Genomic DNA, 18,593 nt, shown 5'->3' on the forward strand with positions numbered 1-18,593 from the left:
CACTGAACAGACTCTTCTGATTGTTTATGGCCGTGTGCAGAGGATGCCCAGCATTGTTCATAATGTCCATCAGTTTCTTTAATCATCTTTAATCATCAGTTTCTCTAACCATCATGGCTGAGATTATCACAGATATCTGTGTCACATGCAAGTACAGTATGTAGCTTGTGGCATTTGTTGGTCACAGTTATTAGATTAACTGAGTTTTAAGACATTTTTACTTTTCCATATCAAAAAGACGTCAGTGCTGACCTTTGAAACATGTTGTAAATAGCATTTAATAACAGAGATAACATGTGTGATCTTACCTGGTCTGGGGAAGGGCGATGACCAGCATGCGGGGGTCCTCGGGCTGGTCCCCCGCGATGGTGGGGCGACGGGTGACGTGGATGTTGGGCATGGTGAGGGTGTTGGGGATGCTGAGGGTGCTGGGGGTGCTGGGGGTGCTGAGGGTGTGGATGTTGGGGGTGTGGCCCCTGTTGCGGAGGTCCGTGTGGGTGCTGAGGGTGAGGGTGCTGCGGAGGCAGATGCCCATGTGGGTGCTGCTGAGGATGCTGGGGGTGCTGTTGGTGAGGGTGCTGGGGCTGTGGAGGGCGTGGGTGCTGTTGGTGCTGGGGAGGTGGCTGAGGGTGCTGAGGATGTTGCTGGTGAGGAGGGTGAGGGTACTGCATCTGTGGCTGCTGTGGGTGTGGGTGTTGCTGGGATGCCTGTGGGTGCTGTGGGTGTTGCAGGTGCTGTGGGTGCTGTTGGTGTTGCGGATGTTGCGGGTGCGGGGCGTGTGGATATGGAGTCTGTTGAGGGTGGGGAGCGTGGGAATACTGGGGCTGGGGCTGAGGTGGAGCATGTGGGGGCTGAGACTGGGGGTGGTGAGGAGCATGTGGATGATATTGCTCGTCTTCATAGTTGTCGGCTATCAGCTTCATTCTGCTTTGTGTCTGTAGGAGGAGGGCAGAGGTCAGTGCATGACGCTCTGCAGTTGGCAGAAGTGAGGAGACTGCACACTTGCAGTACATGGCAGCAACTTGTCAGTAACAAAGTAACTGTCGCTGTCCTAATTCATAACATAAAAATCAGGTTGTATTAAATAAGGCTTAAAACTACTGATTAAGATGAGCAACAACTCTCACCTCCTACTGGCAGTTAGAAAGAATGTATAACTCTTAGACACATTTACAATGGCTTTAGGCCTAGAGGCTTCCTCCATTCTTTATATACCGTCTGTGGTTAAACTACAGTATGATTCCAGGTGACCATCCACTGTTCAAGGATCAGTTTATGTGCTTCCAAGGTGACATAAGACAAAAACTAGAGACAGAAAAGTGGCCAGATTGCCTCTGCCAGAATTTTACGTGTGTAAATCATACTAGAGCTGTACGCTTTAAAATTTGAGTTAGCTTAAAATAAAAAAAAATTAAAAAACGGAATATTTGAGACTGCTGCAAAACTGAAGTCTTGGAGGCACAGACTTCTTATTCAACTCTGATGTTTACGGCCACAAATTATTTGCAAATTGAGATGATAATGACATCACTTCATTTTAGTACTAGTCTGGAATTAACAAAGACTTAAGAAATAAAAGCAGAAAAATGACTCTGAACTTGCAAAGTGGTCATGCAGTGATAACCTTGTAGAAAATTGTTTAGCTGACTTGTACAGCTACATTTTTTATTTTGGCAACAAGCATCGGCAGAGAGAAATTTCCTTGGAAGTATGCTGCAGTACTAACATGTTGTTTGAGCTGGTGCATCAGTTTGTCCCGCTCCCTCTTGAGGGCTAGCACCTCCTCCTGGGTCTTCTTTTTATTCGAGGCAGACAGTTCCAGCAGTGCAATATTAGCATCTTTCTCACTAATTGCTGCCAGCAGAGCTTGTTGTCTGAAAGAAAAACAACATAAAACACTACAGTAGTATCTCCAGGAAGATTTAGCTATCAGATAGAAGGCCTCACATTTGACTCTAGAATACTTTGATATACAGAGGTACTCATGATCGACTCAGTGATTACAAGGTGCTCAGACCCTGCGACTGAAAAACAAGCCAAAATCATCACCCCACCAACACTGTGCTTTAACAGGGTATGAGGTGTTTGTACTGATATGTTGTGTTTGGTTTTTGTCAAACTTTGTGCTAATTATTATTAGCAAACATTGCCACATTGATCTCATTTGTCCAGGGCAGTTTTTTCTTAAGATGCACTTTTACGATGTGTGCTACCATGTTCTTCTGGCTCTCCCATACAAGCCAAACTGTCATGAACTTCAACATTTAACAAGCTAACCAAGGCATGTAGAGTCTGAGATTTTGTGTTTTTTTCTGCAATTTCTCTGGACATTATCTGGCCTCAGGGTGAATGTGCAGCACATATTGACTTTTGGGTAGATTTAAGGAGCTTGGGAAGAAAAATTATTGGACTATTTTAAGTTTCTTGAAGAGGTTTCACTTCAGAGAAGCTTCTTCAGTTCTAAGACCAAATGGTGGAGAGCCCCAGGTATTCCCTAGTGGGAGTTGTCCCTTTAAAAAAAACTGGGACTCTCCACCATTTGGTCTTAGAACTGAAGCTTCCTGGATGAGAAGTGAAACCTCTTCAAGAAACTTAGATTACAATGACCTGGATGACTGAGAACCTACACAGACATTTTGGGTAGATTGGCTACTGTTTTGAATATCAGTGTGACCATCGTGGTGGATTTCAGATTACTTTTTGTTCTGATAATGAAATCAAATTTCAATTTAGCAGTGCTATGTCGGCTGTCTTCTCATAAAGACGGTGGGGAAGGACAAAAACAAATGAACTGGATTACATTTTGAGAAAAGAAATTAATCCAAGGCTTAATTACAAGAACATTTTTTAAAAAAGGAGGTTGAAAATGTAGACCGCCAATCTGATTTTTGCTAACAGCAAATCTCAGAAAACACTAACTTCATTTCAAGGATCTCCTCCAGCTGTTTCCTGCGTTCTTGTCTCATGTTGGTGAGGTGAGTGTCTCTCTCCTGTAAAGACTGCTGTGTGGAGGAGAGACGCTGCTTGGTGGCATCCAGCTCTTGCCTCGTCCTTTCTAGCGTGTTCATTAGCTCCTCCAACTGACGTTTGGGAAAACAAGGACATATATCTCATTAGGTAATTATTAAACTGTGTATCATCAGGGGTAAATTTTTTTTTTATTAGGGTACATCACCTTCAAGTGGTGACCACCATCTATGGAGCTGTCCTTACGAGGGTCCTGTCCCAAGCCTTTCTTGTCACCTTGCAGCCCCAGTTTGATGTTTGAACCCTTTTTAGCTTGATCTTTACCCCCTTGTCTGCAAAACCACAAAATTTGTGCATTTCCATTAAAAGTCAGTAGAGTTATATGAAAAATATGTAGACTTATGAAATGGGTGCATTTTATACCCAAAACCACAACAAAAATGTGAAACACAAAACAAGCAAAGCCAGTACAGCAATGGGCGATCATGTCAAGTGCATTTTGAATGTATTCAGTTTCAAAATAGTACCGCTTATGAGATCACCAGGACAACAACAAAACATGAGCATCACAGATGTAGCGATAGCTTCATGTTAATTGCATTGCTGAGATAAATCACAGGTTTAAGCACCAGTGTTAGGATGGAGTTAGGAAGAAATGGGGATGTAATGGGAGCAGGGTCATTACTTACCTGGGAGCTAGACTGCAGATGGGGAAAGGAAAAGGCAGAAGACAAGGGGTTGATGGAACGAGTGAAGTAGACATTGGAAGCAGGAAATAAGAGAACACACAGGAAAGTAAAAAACAAACAAAACAGACACATTAGAACCAGAACATAAAGAAACAATCACAAGAAAAAAGTACAGTGAACCCAGAGGAGATCACGCTGTGTTCATTGCTCATCCAACAACATGGAAAATTACAAACACGCCTGTGGCAGTCACTGCTCTGCAGCCTGACACAGCTAATGCAGGATGCACCTTCTCTGAAAACAAGGGCCCATGTGCATCTTCTGCCAAGCCTGGAAGTGGCAGACATGCATTTAGTCAGGCAAAAGTTAGCCGGGCAAAAATAAGAGGAGAGGACAGGTTGGAGAGTCGAGCAAAAGGAGAGGAAGCCAACGGTGGTTTGATCAAGTGGGCAAGAAGGGAGCTAGTGGGAGAATCAGTTATGGATGCAGGGTTGTTCAGACAGAAAAGACCTGACTGAACTGACACACTTCAGGACTGAGGGCTCAGTCCAGACCCTACCTACTACAGCACCCCACACTGAGCGCGTGTAGACGTGGAGCACAGCAGCTCTATTCATGCAGGCCACTAGGGCTGATCTTTTCCTTTAGTATCTCGTAGAGCAAGCTAGGCAGGGCACGTGGGGGCAGGTTGGGATGGAAAGCAGGAAGAAGGGGGCACTAGAAAATAGGGTCTGTTAGGTGGTGTTAATGGGATATGAGGGTGCAAGGGTGGCTGGGTCACAGAGGGTGACTTGGGGTGAGGCGAGCAGATGGGTGGCTGGAATGAGAAGGGGAAGCGTGCTCGTGGCAACAGCAAACATTAGCTGAGGGCAGACACTTATACAATAAGCTACTACAAACAACCAACGCCACAAAAAGACACAAAAGGGTGTATATTTGTGTGTCTTAAAGTGTGTTAGCAGGAAGCTATTTCCACAAGAACACAAGGAAGTATAGCAAGTTCAAATAAAATGTAAAAAAAGTAAAGAAGTCAAAGCAAGTGGGTAAATCACACCAAGTTCTATAGATAAAGGTGCTGATGCGTGCATTATTTGCAGTATTATTAGTATTAAAACATTTGCAGTATATACAATGCGTTTTTAGTTAGGGTTACAAATTACAAAACATTTGCTTATAAAACTGCAATTTTTATATTGACAGTTTGCTGCAACACCGGTGTGACTGAATTTACTGTGTGACTTTACCAAGCATCACCACAGAAACACGCCAAAACAGTAAAAAATGAGTGTAGCATGTGGTGCAAATAAATGGCAAGCAATATATGCCTATCTGGACATATATTCACAACATTATGACCTGATGATTTGCATTTATATGAAGTACAACCCTTGATCTTTAAGGTTTGAACTTCATATTTGCTTAAAATTTCACATGGCTGTTTAATTTGCTGTGATTGCTCATGCAGCAAAATATTTGTGGACTTTTTTCCCACTTTACATCATCAGTGCACAGATAAATGAGTTTTAATGATGACTGCTGCCCCCAAAATAAACATGCAACACAAACTCCTTCTCCCTTACACGTGTATACATGCACACGTGCACACACACACACACACACACGCGTAGAAAAGCTCCTTAAATGATCAAAAAGCAGTCACGGACACAGATGCAGACTAGAAAGCAAAAACATTCTAAAGAAATGAAATCAAAATGAATCCAGGGATCTTTGTATCATGTACGCGAATAAAATAATGGCACCACGGACTAAAAACAGACTGTGTAACTCTGATACAAAGATTTTTGAATCCTTCAAACAGCAGGCAGACCCAGGTACACAGGTGAAACCAGATGCAGTTGCGGCAGTCGCAGTCGGAGACTTTAACCACGCAGCCAAGCCTTAAGTGCCAGGGCAGAGCACTCACTTTCCCAGGAAATCCCACACCATGCCCCCTATCTGCTGGGGAGCAGTGGACACAGAAGGGAGCGGGTCAGGGGGAGCTCTGCCACCGGGACGAGGGGTGGGGCGGGGGGCGGGGGGAGGGGGGCTGGTGTCAAAACAGAGAAAGATTTGCAAGGGAGATGAAGAAAAGATTTTGAAAAATCAGAATCAGATTTCAGAACAGAAGAGAAGTAGGTTGAAAGTTGATTCATGGCCAGGGGTAAAGAGAGGGGCAGGTGAGCATGGTACAGAAGAGAGAGAGGGAAATGGGACGGAGAAAAGTGGGTAAAGATGGCAAAAAAAAGGACAAGAAGACGCAATTAATCAAACACCACTAACAAAGTATCACGACATTAATCCTATAATGATCTGAGAAGGGAGTATATAAGTGTCTTTAACACTAAGCAGTGGCAGGGGAGAAGGGCTGTGTGGTCCTCATGCAGATCAACCAATCCCTATGTTAGTCTCATCCGTCTGAATCCTGTCCAGGTAAAGGACGATGATCTCCTTCATTAGACAAACCAAAGTGCAAATAAACTTGCAGTACTGCTCCCAGGAGAGAACCAGAGAGTCCACCTGCTTTATTTCTGCACTCCATTAACTGGACTCAGATGACCTCTTCCGAAAGAGAAGTGGCTGAGTGGAGCATTGCTGATATTTATAAACAAAACCTAAACGTGTAAATCAAAACTGTGTGTACAGAGCACATTATCCAATACCATCGAGTGCAGTGCAGTATGAGAACATCACAACTGAACATAACATGGAAACACTATGAAAATGTGCACAGAGCCACATGGACATTTGCCCAGCATACACCGAACACAGAGAACTGTAAAGCTGACAAACAGATGCATCCAGATCAAGAATAGACTGCTCAGAGCTACTCAGCACAAACAGTGGCACACTGTATTGCTTATGGTAATACCATTAGAGAGTTGGGTAACCTAAATTACAAAATAAACTGATTTATCTGAAGATAAATGGGGTTTTGTTTGCGATATAGAGAGTAGCAGATTTAAAACCATCTCTTTATGCCGGGTTACTTGTTATGATGTGAAACAAGCCACAGAAAAATATTTATTTTTTGTATCATACACAACGTTTTGAGCATTTTGGCCTTGGCCATTTATTTCTCTTTTCTTTTTTAGTAACATAAAGGGGGACTTCCACTTTTCACGTATAATTTTACTTCCAGCAGACCTGTTCTCTATTTGGGACGCTAATTTACAAAATTTATCTCATGTTGTATCTTATATGAGCTAAAACTAATAAAACAGACAATAAACTCATAAAGAAAATGTCATTTTCATGAGGCCCTTTTCTCATGCAGTCCTTTACAAATGGATTTCTTTTTGAATTGGCCAACAGAAAGAATGGTGATTTAAGAAACACCTTTATTAGTGTCCTAAACCTGCTACATCCATCTTTTCTATATACAGTCTATGATCATACATGAAATAAACACACCGTATGTATGTATTGATAAGTTTGTTTTTCCTTTTCTTTACTTGTTTTCTCCCATTTTTTGTGTTTTTATATTCCCTATATTTATATTGTATATAAATATATTGAAGCTAAGTAGAGAGCTAAAAAATAAACAAAGAATGGATGTATCAGGCATTTTCAGGCAAACATGTTAAATTACCTAAGAGGTTTGCTAAAATTGCAGGCAGGTATGCTAATTTTTATCTTCATAGATGTAACAATGGTCATAGAAAACAGAGTGTTTGTTAAAAGGGAAGCATTAAAGCAGTGCAGGCTAATATGCAGTCAGAATTAGTTACCTTTCCAACTCAGCAATTTTCTTGTCCTTATCATTCTTTTCGGTTTCCACCTCTCGCAGGATGTCCAGCAGTCTCTCCACCTCTGTCTGAGCCTTATTAGCTTCATCCTTGTAGTAGCTCACCTCCTTTTCCAGCAGTTTCACCCGGTCCACATACTCTGGGTTCCCTCTGGAGCCCGACTGCTGCTCCACTTCATGGGCTTTCTGCATCAACATGCCAAGAAAAGACAAATACAAACATGTACACGCCCAAAAACACACAGTTAACAAAAATAACAACCCAGTATCAACAAAAGTGTGAAGCGCAGAACGTTTTACTGTCAATGAAAGAGAGATACATACAGTACACTGTAGTCCATCAGTGACTTATATTATCTACGTCTCTTGCAGTGTCCCTGTACTTTCAAATGAATAAAGCCGAGGCAAATGTTGTGGATGAGGGCATCATTACTGGTACTGGCTCATTAGTTTTAACAAAGCTATTATTTAGCTCCAATTAAATGGTCCATTGAGACTCACTTCATGCACATGGAGTAGAATACAGGACTTCAGGATAGTCTGTGAGAGTTTTGTATGTCTGTGACAATAATAACAAATCATTATAGTTAAGCACTAAATTGATTCACTGGCTATCAAAATCAGAGGTCTAGTTTTTGGACAGCAAGGACATCTCTCCACTACAGTGGTACACAGCACCCTGGACAATACACAGCCACATATGTTAACACATATCGCAGAGTTACACAGAGCCATCCACCAAAACACTGCAGTGATCTTCAACCACGGCCGATACCTTCGCTAACAGCACCACACTGAGACAAAAGAGAAGCGTGGCAACACTGATACTGACAACATGCACAAAGGTCGACCAAGTCATGCAAACCCAACGAAGCTGCACAGTCTTTGCAATTGTCAGTCCAAAGAATGAAGAAAGAGAAGCAAGGGTGACCAAGTAAATCTGTTCTAACTGTCATATTTTATGCATGAGGAACGATGCTAGAGTTTAGCTTAGAGGAGATATACATAATTTTATTTAAGACCCAATAATCCTAGTTGAAATTTATGAAAAATAACTACAACAGACAGTTATTGGACAACAAATTGCCCTCCATATGGCCCCTGCAAATATTGCAATGAACAGTATACTACAGAAGAGCATTTATAGGAGGCTATAGGAAGGAAGCACTTGATGATTTGAGGATTTTGCAGTTCAATTACTTTATTTATTTGAATGCATTCTGTGTTTTTATTCTGTTTTCCTTATCTATAACATTTGTTTAAGAACCTCTGAAATTGCCAAGATTCACAAAATACACAAAAGTGGATCAAGTTGGGGGGATGTCAATATTATAATTCACTGTCAAATAGTTTGATATTTTTTGAGGATTTTCACAGAGATGCTAAAACACACTGAACTGAAATTCTGTGCTAAAAATGTAATATTTAGACATAATTCAATGACAAATATGTATTAAAGAAAGGTTTGTTCACTCTGTTTGCCTCTTTTAATTTTTTTCACTGGTTATAAGTGCACCAAATATGAGGAAACTTGAATGCCATGTCCTGTGACTTCAATTGCATAAAGTCTCTGAAAGTCCAATGAAAAGTTTACTATTAATTTGTCATATTCCCCACATGAGCTTCTATGACAAAACACACGTGTGCTGCATTTGAGGTCAGTGTAACCTGCACAATTCAGTGAATGTATGGGTTCCTGTTGCCACACAACTTCCCAGATGAGGCCTTAGTGACTAAAAACATTACCATTAAATTTAGCTATAGATACAAAATTTTACATAAATGTAAAATTTGTTACATTTAAATGTTTTTTTTGTGCTGTGGAAGAATATGACAGTTTATTAAGTATAACCACCGAAAAAACTATCTACAAAGCCAAAACTTAAAAAAACAACAACAACTTCACACATAGTTAAAGCTAATGCAGTCTAACAGTCCTGCAATTAATCCCAGGTGTGTCCTTACATGACACAGTGTAATGAGGCTATACTAAATCATAGGAAGACTTTTACATGTAAAATGTAATTACAACAAAGGGCAATAAACAGCTGTATAAAATTAACCCTCATAAAGACAGAATTTATTGCAAGATTGTTGTTTTAGTTTGAGCTACATATACTTAATAAAATGGCAGAAGAATCTATATTGAGCACGTTCCAGCAGACTAAGTAAGCCTTCGGTTCTACATATATGCAGCACCAGTTTCACCACATATCACAAACAGTTACAGGATGAGCACAGTGCACAGGACTCTGACTGCAGCTCATTATATCAGTACAGTGCAATGAACAACATGCATCCTGGGTGGGTGAAAGCAGGACCTGTGCTGGGGTTTGGCACGATCACCATCTAGCATATTTCAAGGAAGTTATCAGTGTCCTCATGCTTTCAATATGTGCCTCAGAGAGCTCAGGAGAGGGACTTACAGGAGTGTTCATGTGACTGAATAGCTGCTCAGCTTGCTACATTGCAAACAGAGGGTTTGAGGAAGGAACAGGAGGGAGACGGGGGAGTCCCGGGAGAGTAAATGTCAGGATTGAGTTTGAGCCAAAGAGAGAACAGCAGGATCAGACATGGTACAATACATGTTTGACAGATAAGTAACATAGTACACATGTTGTTAGGCTAACGGCAACACAACAGAGACAAACACAGAGGAAGAGATGATACAGCGATAGTCTCAAGAAGGAGAAGAAGAAGGCAAAGAGGGATATTTAATGACTGCCTGCTACTTGCAACACCCTTAAAAAGCATGGCTGCCTGTTACAGGAGACAAAGCACGATGGCAGCCATTAGCCTAATGAAGTGTGCTTTATATAAGGTCTGTTCACATTTCTTGTTCAGGTCCAAAGAAACAGCCTAATGAAGGATAACATGTTCTCAGAAGTGAGACCTCAGTATTCTTGTTTCTTTACTGCTACTTTAATTTTTAAATGGGACAGAGCTGTCTTCACTAAATAATCTGTGATCATACTTAATCTTCCCTCAATGACACAGGCCAAGATCAGACCAGCAGGAAAATATGAACAGAGAAAATACACTGCACGTTAATTTGGCCAATCATTTCTACAAAAGGAAAGTAGCCTTTTTTTCTTATGTCTGTAACTGCTTAACAGTCTCCACTGAAGTGGTCCCTGAATTCACAATGAGCTCATTCCTTTCTTCGCAGTGGACACTCAGCTCTGGCTTCTTATCTACAATTCAGTGCAATTAAAGAGAGACATTGCTGCAGTCTTCATTCAGAGTACAGAAGCTCTCTGCAATTCAGACAAAGAGACATCCATAGAAAATGTTGCCGTACTGACTGCTAAAATGGTCAGCTTTCATCCAGACATTTCTGAAATCATCAGCGGAAAGTCATCATTTATATATGACCTTCAGTAAGAGTAGCATTAGGCTCATTTTTAAGTTCTTTCTTCACAGTGGATCACTGATAGCAAAACAGTGTTAACCAGTGTTAAAGTCCAGAACATGGCTGCTGTCGAGCTGTTAAACACAGGTTTCCTGAGCACATGAAATTGCTTAACTTTATATAGAGATTGAATAGTACAATCAAAAGCTTAGCAGCAGCTCCAACATGAAACTTGTTGCGGTGTCGTTTTCCCAACACGTGCAAACTTGTATGAGTCTGTGTGGTGTAATGCTAGCTTTACTACACTGTTTGACCCCAATTCAGGATTTCCGACTTTTCCACCTTTACTTGATTTCCCTCTAACTGAAGCACAACAGATCTTTAAAACCAAAAAAACTGGATAATTAGGATTGGCTGCAAAAAGTAACTGTGTAAAAATGAGCATTAGATAAGCCGTCTTTTAATATAGATGGCTGTGGGAACCATAATCTGTAATTACTTCTTTCAAAACAACCTGCTGAAAAATTCTCTACAGGTTAAAAACTGTGAATTGCTCGTCTCTTAAAATCTAAATTAAAATTTTGCATTATAGTGTGCGAGGTGATTCGGTGGTGAGAGATGCACACCTACCTTCTGTAACTGTGTCTCCAACTTACTACATTCCTCTTTTTTCTGCTCAATTGCAATCTCCAGTGACTTGAGCTTTGAATCCTTCTTGAGGCCAGAGGATGCCAGGGATGATGCGTGTTCTTTCAGATCGATGAGACTGGACTGCAGGTGAGTAGTCAGGACAGACGGTTAGCAGCGCTTCAAACCAGGCAGGCCAGCAGAGTGCCAGCATGTGCAACAAAGTTACAGCACCTGAGGCGACTGCTTAAATGGCACCTAAAGCCCTACTGAAAGATAGTGTTTCAATATTTGCTGTGCATAAAAAAGGTGCATGCTCTGCAGCAAAGAGAAGGACACAGTCATGTGTACACAGCCCTGTAGCCTTATAGAGAAAATCTCTTTGCTCACTGACCTCCTTTTCTGTTAGTTCTATCTGCAGGCTGTTCACCTTCTCCTTCAATTCCTTGTTCTCTTTCTTATATGATTCCACTTCTTCCAGTCGTTCTCTGTCTTCTCTCTCCCTTTGGTCCTTCAAACGCTCAATAATCCTCTCCTAACACACAGAAGCACAAAGAATTAAAACTCTTCATATGACTGAACGGTTAAGAGTCTATATAAACATTAAACTGCTGAGATGTTCATTTAAGATTGTTCCAGCACAAATCAGAGATTTGTATCAGTTCATTCCTTTTAAAAAACAAATGTCTCTAGTTATGTGAAATTAATATCACACATGAAAAATACAGTTATTAAGAAATTAGACTAAAATTAAGCTAAAATGCTGAATCAAGCTAGATGCCGTGCCTGGAATTTTACCCCAGTGCTACTTTGTTATTTTTTCCTTGTATGTTTTTATAAGTAAAGATGTAATCATCAAAATCTGGTTACCTAAAAATTGAATAAAACACTAGTGCAGGAAAGAAATAATGATATCTAATGCAGCTAGAGGATTACATCAGCTATTTCCTCAATTATACATAAATCTATGAACTGTAATAGAGTTACTACTGATATTTGGTGAGGTTCCACGATTTTTAGGAGGATTAAGAAAAGTCAAACCCGATGGAGCTTTTTAAAGCACCATGATGGGCTTCACAAACAGCCTTAGTGCAGAGAAGGGCACAGTCGCCCTGCTGCGACATGTGCCTTCATCTCTCTTCTTTGATATCAAGGAATGTAATAACAGAATGTAATAATAAATGTTTTAATATTTTATACTATTCACACTTCTTTCTGCACAAGTACAAATCTGATCTCGTCACAATTTCAGAAGTTCTGTACAATCACTCCACAGCAACTAGACGCAACTTGTAGTTGTTTAAAAAAAGAAGAAGAAGAAACAGAAAACAAGAATTTTTACTAACATGGTTCATTTAGAGGAAAGGTTTAACATATGTGGGAATTTCACCAGCTACCAGCTGACTAAGCTTAATATGAAGTCTGGAAATAAGAGGAAGCATTTCTGTTTGTGTCTCTTTAAATTCCCCTTATGAGGAACTCTAAAGTTCAAGTATCTATGACAACACCGAAGCTTACATTATTCTCTTTAAAGAGTGTAACTTTTACTAAATTAAATAAATAAATGTGTATTTATCTTCTCTTTTTCCTCACCCCCAGTCACAGCAGATAGCTTCTCTCTAATATTAGCGTACAATATAAAGCACTTTGAGGTGATTGTTGTTGAATTGGCACTATATAAATAAAATTGAATCGAACTGAATTTAATTGAACTGATGGCGAACATGCTCCTTTTCTACTCTGTGTGGCACTTGCAGTGTGTTCAAGTTTCACTAGAGCCCAGAGAGAAAATGTTGCAGACAAGTTGGAGCCACCCATACAAACGCTGGCAATGTGCCAATCTGCTAGTGACCAAAACAACCACAAGGAGGTTTTTGGTGCAGCATCCTCTTTGTGATCAGTATCACTTAGCGACAGCCAGCAACCATTTACCAGTCGGTCAGGGAATACAAGTTTGCTTAGGACCGTGTTACTGCGACCTAACAGAGATATAAAACGTCAGGAAAAAAGTTTGCTAATCTCAATTTCTTGTCGATAATGACGCTAATGTTTGGTCCTTGTGGTCTTCTTGAGAGCATACAAGAAAAAAAAGAGGTCATTCACATCCTGGATTTTGAATGAATGATTGTCTGAAAAAGTCACCTGGAATTCCTTCCAGTATATACATCCTTTTGATGATATGATAGTAACTACAAACAGATAAAGTGTCACAGTTCAGACAGTGTTACGGGTTCTGTGGTATAAGGGTGGCGTGATCTACCTTCTCTGACAGCGCCTCTTCCAGGGTGGCCAGGGCAGTGTCTGTGTTACTGGAGTCGGTCTGCAGAGACTTGACCCTGTCCTTGAGGTTCCCCAGCTGCTTGTCTTTGTCCCGCAGCTGCTCCTGCAGGTTCTCAATCTGACTCAGAAAAATAAGAAAAAACAAGGAGCAAAACACACAATAAAAAGCACGATCTCCAAACCAGCGCAACATTTAAAGTCGGTATATCTGCCATTTTTTAAGTCTCTGAAGCTTAACACACTACATAAGCAACAATGTACAATGTGAGAAGAAATACATCAAAAACTATAAGACCTTTAAGTTTTGAAAAGCAGAACTTAATGTAAACCTGAATTTAAACCAAACTGCTATCTGAGCAGTGCAGGACTGAATTAAGGTATTTTATTTATGATAAGACAGGAGAAAACAATGATTCATAATTAATAAAAATGATGAAACAGATAAAAGTGCAAAGATGAGAGAGAGAGAGAGAGAGAGAGAGGGGTGTGTGATCAGACACAAGAGAAGAAAAACAAAACGGGAGAGCAGGTCTGGGTGCGATATGGAGTAACACTCTGTGAGTATTTATAGCACACACAAATGAGAGCCAGTGAGGCAGAAATATCTTCTTGCTTGTCTTTCTGTGGGCATTTTCCCCTGAGAGCATGAGACTCTCTCACACTTCATGGACAGAGTAACCTCCCAGCTTTATATTTCCACAGAGCGACTGGTTTAGTCCAGGACACGGAAATGTGACGAAACAACCCACACAGTCGCTGTTCATTTCAAATTTGTGACTAAATCTGGAGTAATTAGACATGCCTCCACAATACAGTGTGTTGTAGACAAAAAAATAAACAATAACTCAAAAGCAGAGTAATGTGGACAAGCCAAAATTGTGGCTAAAGTGTATTTCCTCCCTAATGTTTCTACATGGTGAGGTCTTCTTTCCTTCCATTCTCACCTTTTTCTGCAGGACATTAATCTTTCTTTCTTTGACCTCAAGCATGTCCTTCATGTCCCTGATTTCTCCGGCGAGAGTACCCTTCTCCTCCGTCAGGTCCTGCAGCTGCTTGGTTTTCTTGTTCAAGAAGGACTCTTTCTCCTCCAGACGTAGACGTAAAGCGTCAACCTAAAGCACATTAATACATGTCAGAGGAAGCACACAAAGTGGACTAATTATCCCAAGTGTACCATTATAGTTAAAAGCACTTTGATTTAATAACTTATAGTAACCCTAAAGTAAAAAAGGTGCTGGATGAGTATTTATTAGGGAAGTATTTTAATAATTCACCACAGTTATTTATTTATTACTGCAGATCTGTGATGTTTTCTGGTCTATGAGCTGTGACAGTACACTGGGCAACAGTTTTTCATTGGTAGTGACCTAGGTTGCACTTCACTTACTACAAAGCTTTCAAAGCAAACACTCTGCTGATATGATTTGCTGTAATAAGCCTCGGGCCCAGGGCAAGCCTATTGTTTGCTCAGTTTGGCTAGGAGCTTGAGAATGTTTGTGAAGCGATGTATTGTTAAGTTAATTTATTGTACGTGTACAAATAAGTTGAGCTTGTTTTATTACCTCCGTTTGCAGGATGGCAGCACGTTGCTCCTTGGCAGTGAGAGACTCTTTGAGCACCTCGATATGCTGTTTGCAGTCTGAGTTCTGGTTGTTGAGGGTCTCTAGCTTCGTCTGCAGAGCCAGCAGTTCTGACTCTTTCTTTGACAACTCCTGCTTCAACTGGTCAATCTGTACATGAGAGGAAGCAGATCATTTTGACCCAACCGTTACGTGAGCAGTGTAACGATTTCACACTCACGAATGGGAACCGCGAGCTAGTCTGCACAGCTTTCGCACTATTTTCATCAACACGCTTCTCCCTCATTAAATATGCATTTGGGACTAACTCCCCTGCATTCATCATATATTATACATCATTTCTATTCATGATTGATGAAAAGAAGTCTAAAAATAGAAGAACAAAACTGTGGCTGGTCGCTTAATAAGGAGAGAAAACGTAAACACTCCAAAGACACGTACGCGTGAGCCCCAGAAAGTCACAGACACACACACCTTGACACTATCACAGGTTGTAGGTGGCTGTGCTTGAGTGTATGACTCTAACTCTGATATGCAAACACAACTTATCATCACGGACCGGTCGGAAAACAAGCAGCGGAAGTCAGTTCAACAAAAACAAAGCTTTCATTGTGGCTTATCTTATTTTAGACTTGTGTTTGTCTTGTGGCCACAGATTAATAAAGTGATGTACTTTTTATGTGTAATTAAGGAAGAAAAGTGTTTTCAAATGTTAAAGTATGCGTTTGCAAAGTTTGGATTTTTCCCCACTTTTGGCACGGAGCCTCTTTCAGATTTTTTGCCGACAGGGCACTTTGCTGTTCTCACTATGTGTTAAAGCAGCTCATTTATGTAACACAACATTTTTCAGTACTCTCTCTTCTGCACAGCTCTGTACCCTGAACATCATGCCTGCCATTTTATATTAAGCCATACTTTAACAGCATCAGATCTGCATGCACAGTGCAGTTAGTCTCTACCTTCGTCTTCATAAACTTAGAGTGGTTCTTGTAGACCTCCATCTGTTTGATTTCCTCTTCTCTGTCCTCTGTGTTCAGTAAGCCGTTTGCCTTCAGCATTTGAATCTCATCCTCCAGATCCCGAATGTTGCGTTCCAGAGAGGCAATTTTGGTGTCCTGCACACAAACACGCGGAGGAGACACACCTCAAAACCAGGACTGGCATGTCCAAAAGTTGCATGCTGCAAATAAATCTGAGCTAAAGAAAAGAGTCCAGGAAACAAATGGAGGGTAAAAGATTTAAAGAGAAATACAGACACAGAGACTGAAAGGGGGGGAGGAACTGAAAGATATAGTGAGATAAACCAAGAATGGAAAAAGCTCTTTGGTCTGACTGAGAGCAACTGCAGTATCTGTCGGTGAAATCAGAAGCGTTCTACTCAGCTCCGTGCGGCAGCTCGGAGGATTAATCACCATTGGGAAATATTGAGCGCACATCCAGTACGGCGAGATCAACCAGGACCGGAGAGAAATGCGCAGGGGGAAAGGAAGAAAAGTAACAAGCCGTAGCTTTTGCCGTAGATGCTTGCAGATCAATGCAGAATCCAGTCTCTAGACTGCGACTGTGAGTGCAGCTTTAGCTTCACGGCTTTTTAAATAAATAATACAACGTCTTTAAGATTAGCCATGGTCCATCTCCCTCTCCAGCAGAACATGGAGCAACCTTGTTGTTCTCTGTCTTTCTCTCTTTTTTTGTGTCCCTCCTTCTTTCCTCTTAGTGACTCTGAACTTATGAACTTATGGCCATTAGCAGGGGCAGTGATAGCCCGCTGCAGAGGAAGGTGGGAAATGTGATGAGGAATGATGAAGTACCAGACAAGGATCTGAGGGGTTAACGTCAATGTATGAGCACTGCACATTGTACATGCACTTCGCCCTGCTGCTGCACCTCAGCTCAGTCTCTGTGTTACGAGACGAACATCAATGAACTAACACTGCTGCAATCGAGACAAGACATCGTACCTTTAAAGAAGAGTGATTTTATTCCATCCACATGTAATCACTGGTACATCGACCTGGTCAGTAAATCTTGCTCTTTATTTCCCTTTCCCTGCCTCTGTATGCCTCTCTGTCTCTCTATCTCCCTGCATACTGGCCTCTCACTGTCATAAACAACCACACCTGTTTCCATGGCAGCAGCAGGCAGGCTATATACCGTGCACTGTCTCTGGTGAGTGAGGAGGAGAGGGTGGGAGGGATGTAGGGGAAGAGAGGGAGGGAGGATTATTCGTGCTTCCATCAGCATCAACACAGCAGTGGGAGAGAGGAGAGGGGGAGAGATGCAGGGTCTTCCTGCACAGCACAGGAGGAGAAAGGAGGCGGGACTTCCCCGCGCGCCGTATGAAAATCAACAGGATCCTAGAGCTTGCACATCACATGACTAGGCTGGGGCCTGCTCGGCACGGATCCAGCCGAGTGAGAGGGGCTGTGTCAGCTCAGCGATGATGTCATGATTTATTTTGAGGAAGTGATGTCAGGCCTCTGCAGTGAGGCTGGTGGTGTCTACAGTGGTTCATTGAATGAGCCTGATATCGCTAGTGTCACATCCAGCTGCTGTACAACATGCTTGTGTAAAGAGGGTGGGGTCCTTCATCCTAAAAGATTCTCCATATGGTATGTTTTGTGGAATTATTTACAATCCAAGATGCTTCTTGCTATCCTTTTATACACTTTTTTTTTGCTATATTTCAGCTCAGTAGTTTTTCCTCAGTTCAGAAACCTTGAATGAAAATTTTAAAACAATGCTTTGGAGTCACAATACTCCCCTGCAAAAAAATGAAGCTGAAATGATAGAGCTGGAGTCTGGGATGTTTGCAAACAATCTGTCATGCAGAATAGAAAACATCTTGTCATGAAACTGGTGTGGCGTGTTACTGTCTGGGGTAGCTGGCCATCTGTCAAGCGAGCCACAACAGCTGAAATGTTAAACAGTAATATTGACTCTTGTTTATGTTTGCACAACTGCTTTGTGAGCAGTACGTGTGTGTGTGTGTGTGTGTGTGTGTGTGTGTGTGTGTGTGTTTGCTAGAGTGTGTCAGTGTGTTGATGATTGACTCAGCTGCCGATGATCACAATCACAACAATAGATTTGCCGGAACAGGTTTCCATTTAGACATGCAGTGGCAAACATGCTACAGCTGTGAACGTCAGTCAGTTAGGTAAATACAAAAATAACATCTGGCTTTAAACAGAAGCAGTGAAGCGTAGTTGATGATGGGCCCTGCTGTATGTGTTTATGCGCAGGCTGTATAGGAGTCTTACTTTCATCTCTATAATGGTCTGCAGGGCCTTAGTTTTACTTGGGTCCTGATGCAGTTGATTTCTTCTGTGCAGTTCCTTAAAAAAAAGACAACA

General features: G+C 41.3%; 1 protein-coding gene across 6 annotated transcripts in view; it reads right to left on the minus strand.

The window, feature by feature from the left end:
• erc2 (ELKS/RAB6-interacting/CAST family member 2) overlaps positions 1 to 18,593 on the minus strand; it is a 46,312-nt gene that overhangs the window by 1,109 nt on the left and 26,610 nt on the right. For 2 of the 6 annotated variants that reach the window (XM_086292515.1, XM_086292513.1), the window contains 14 exons: positions 18,501 to 18,575; positions 16,200 to 16,355; positions 15,223 to 15,390; positions 14,605 to 14,772; positions 13,641 to 13,778; positions 11,775 to 11,915; positions 11,384 to 11,524; positions 9,828 to 9,863; positions 7,385 to 7,587; positions 5,581 to 5,703; positions 3,176 to 3,299; positions 2,920 to 3,080; positions 1,727 to 1,874; positions 309 to 935 (listed from right to left, as the gene is read on the minus strand). In XM_086292515.1, coding sequence (XP_086148641.1) covers positions 309 to 935; positions 1,727 to 1,874; positions 2,920 to 3,080; positions 3,176 to 3,299; positions 5,581 to 5,703; positions 7,385 to 7,587; positions 9,828 to 9,863; positions 11,384 to 11,524; positions 11,775 to 11,915; positions 13,641 to 13,778; positions 14,605 to 14,772; positions 15,223 to 15,390; positions 16,200 to 16,355; positions 18,501 to 18,575 — 2,409 coding nt within the window. Of the gene's footprint in view, positions 1 to 308; positions 936 to 1,726; positions 1,875 to 2,919; positions 3,081 to 3,175; positions 3,300 to 3,656; positions 3,669 to 5,580; positions 5,704 to 7,384; positions 7,588 to 9,827; positions 9,864 to 11,383; positions 11,525 to 11,774; positions 11,916 to 13,640; positions 13,779 to 14,604; positions 14,773 to 15,222; positions 15,391 to 16,199; positions 16,356 to 18,500; positions 18,576 to 18,593 lie in introns of all 6 variants that reach the window. The other 4 variants (XM_086292517.1, XM_086292516.1, XM_086292518.1 and 1 more) reach the window with 3 other exon arrangements.

The sequence above is a fragment of the Aulonocara sp. 'chitande type north' Nkhata Bay genome, linkage group LG5 (genome assembly GCF_057382095.1).
Source record: "Aulonocara sp. 'chitande type north' Nkhata Bay isolate Kocher_YH1m ecotype deep benthic linkage group LG5, A_spYH_male_GT1.1, whole genome shotgun sequence".
NCBI lineage: Eukaryota > Metazoa > Chordata > Actinopteri > Cichliformes > Cichlidae > Aulonocara > Aulonocara sp. 'chitande type north' Nkhata Bay.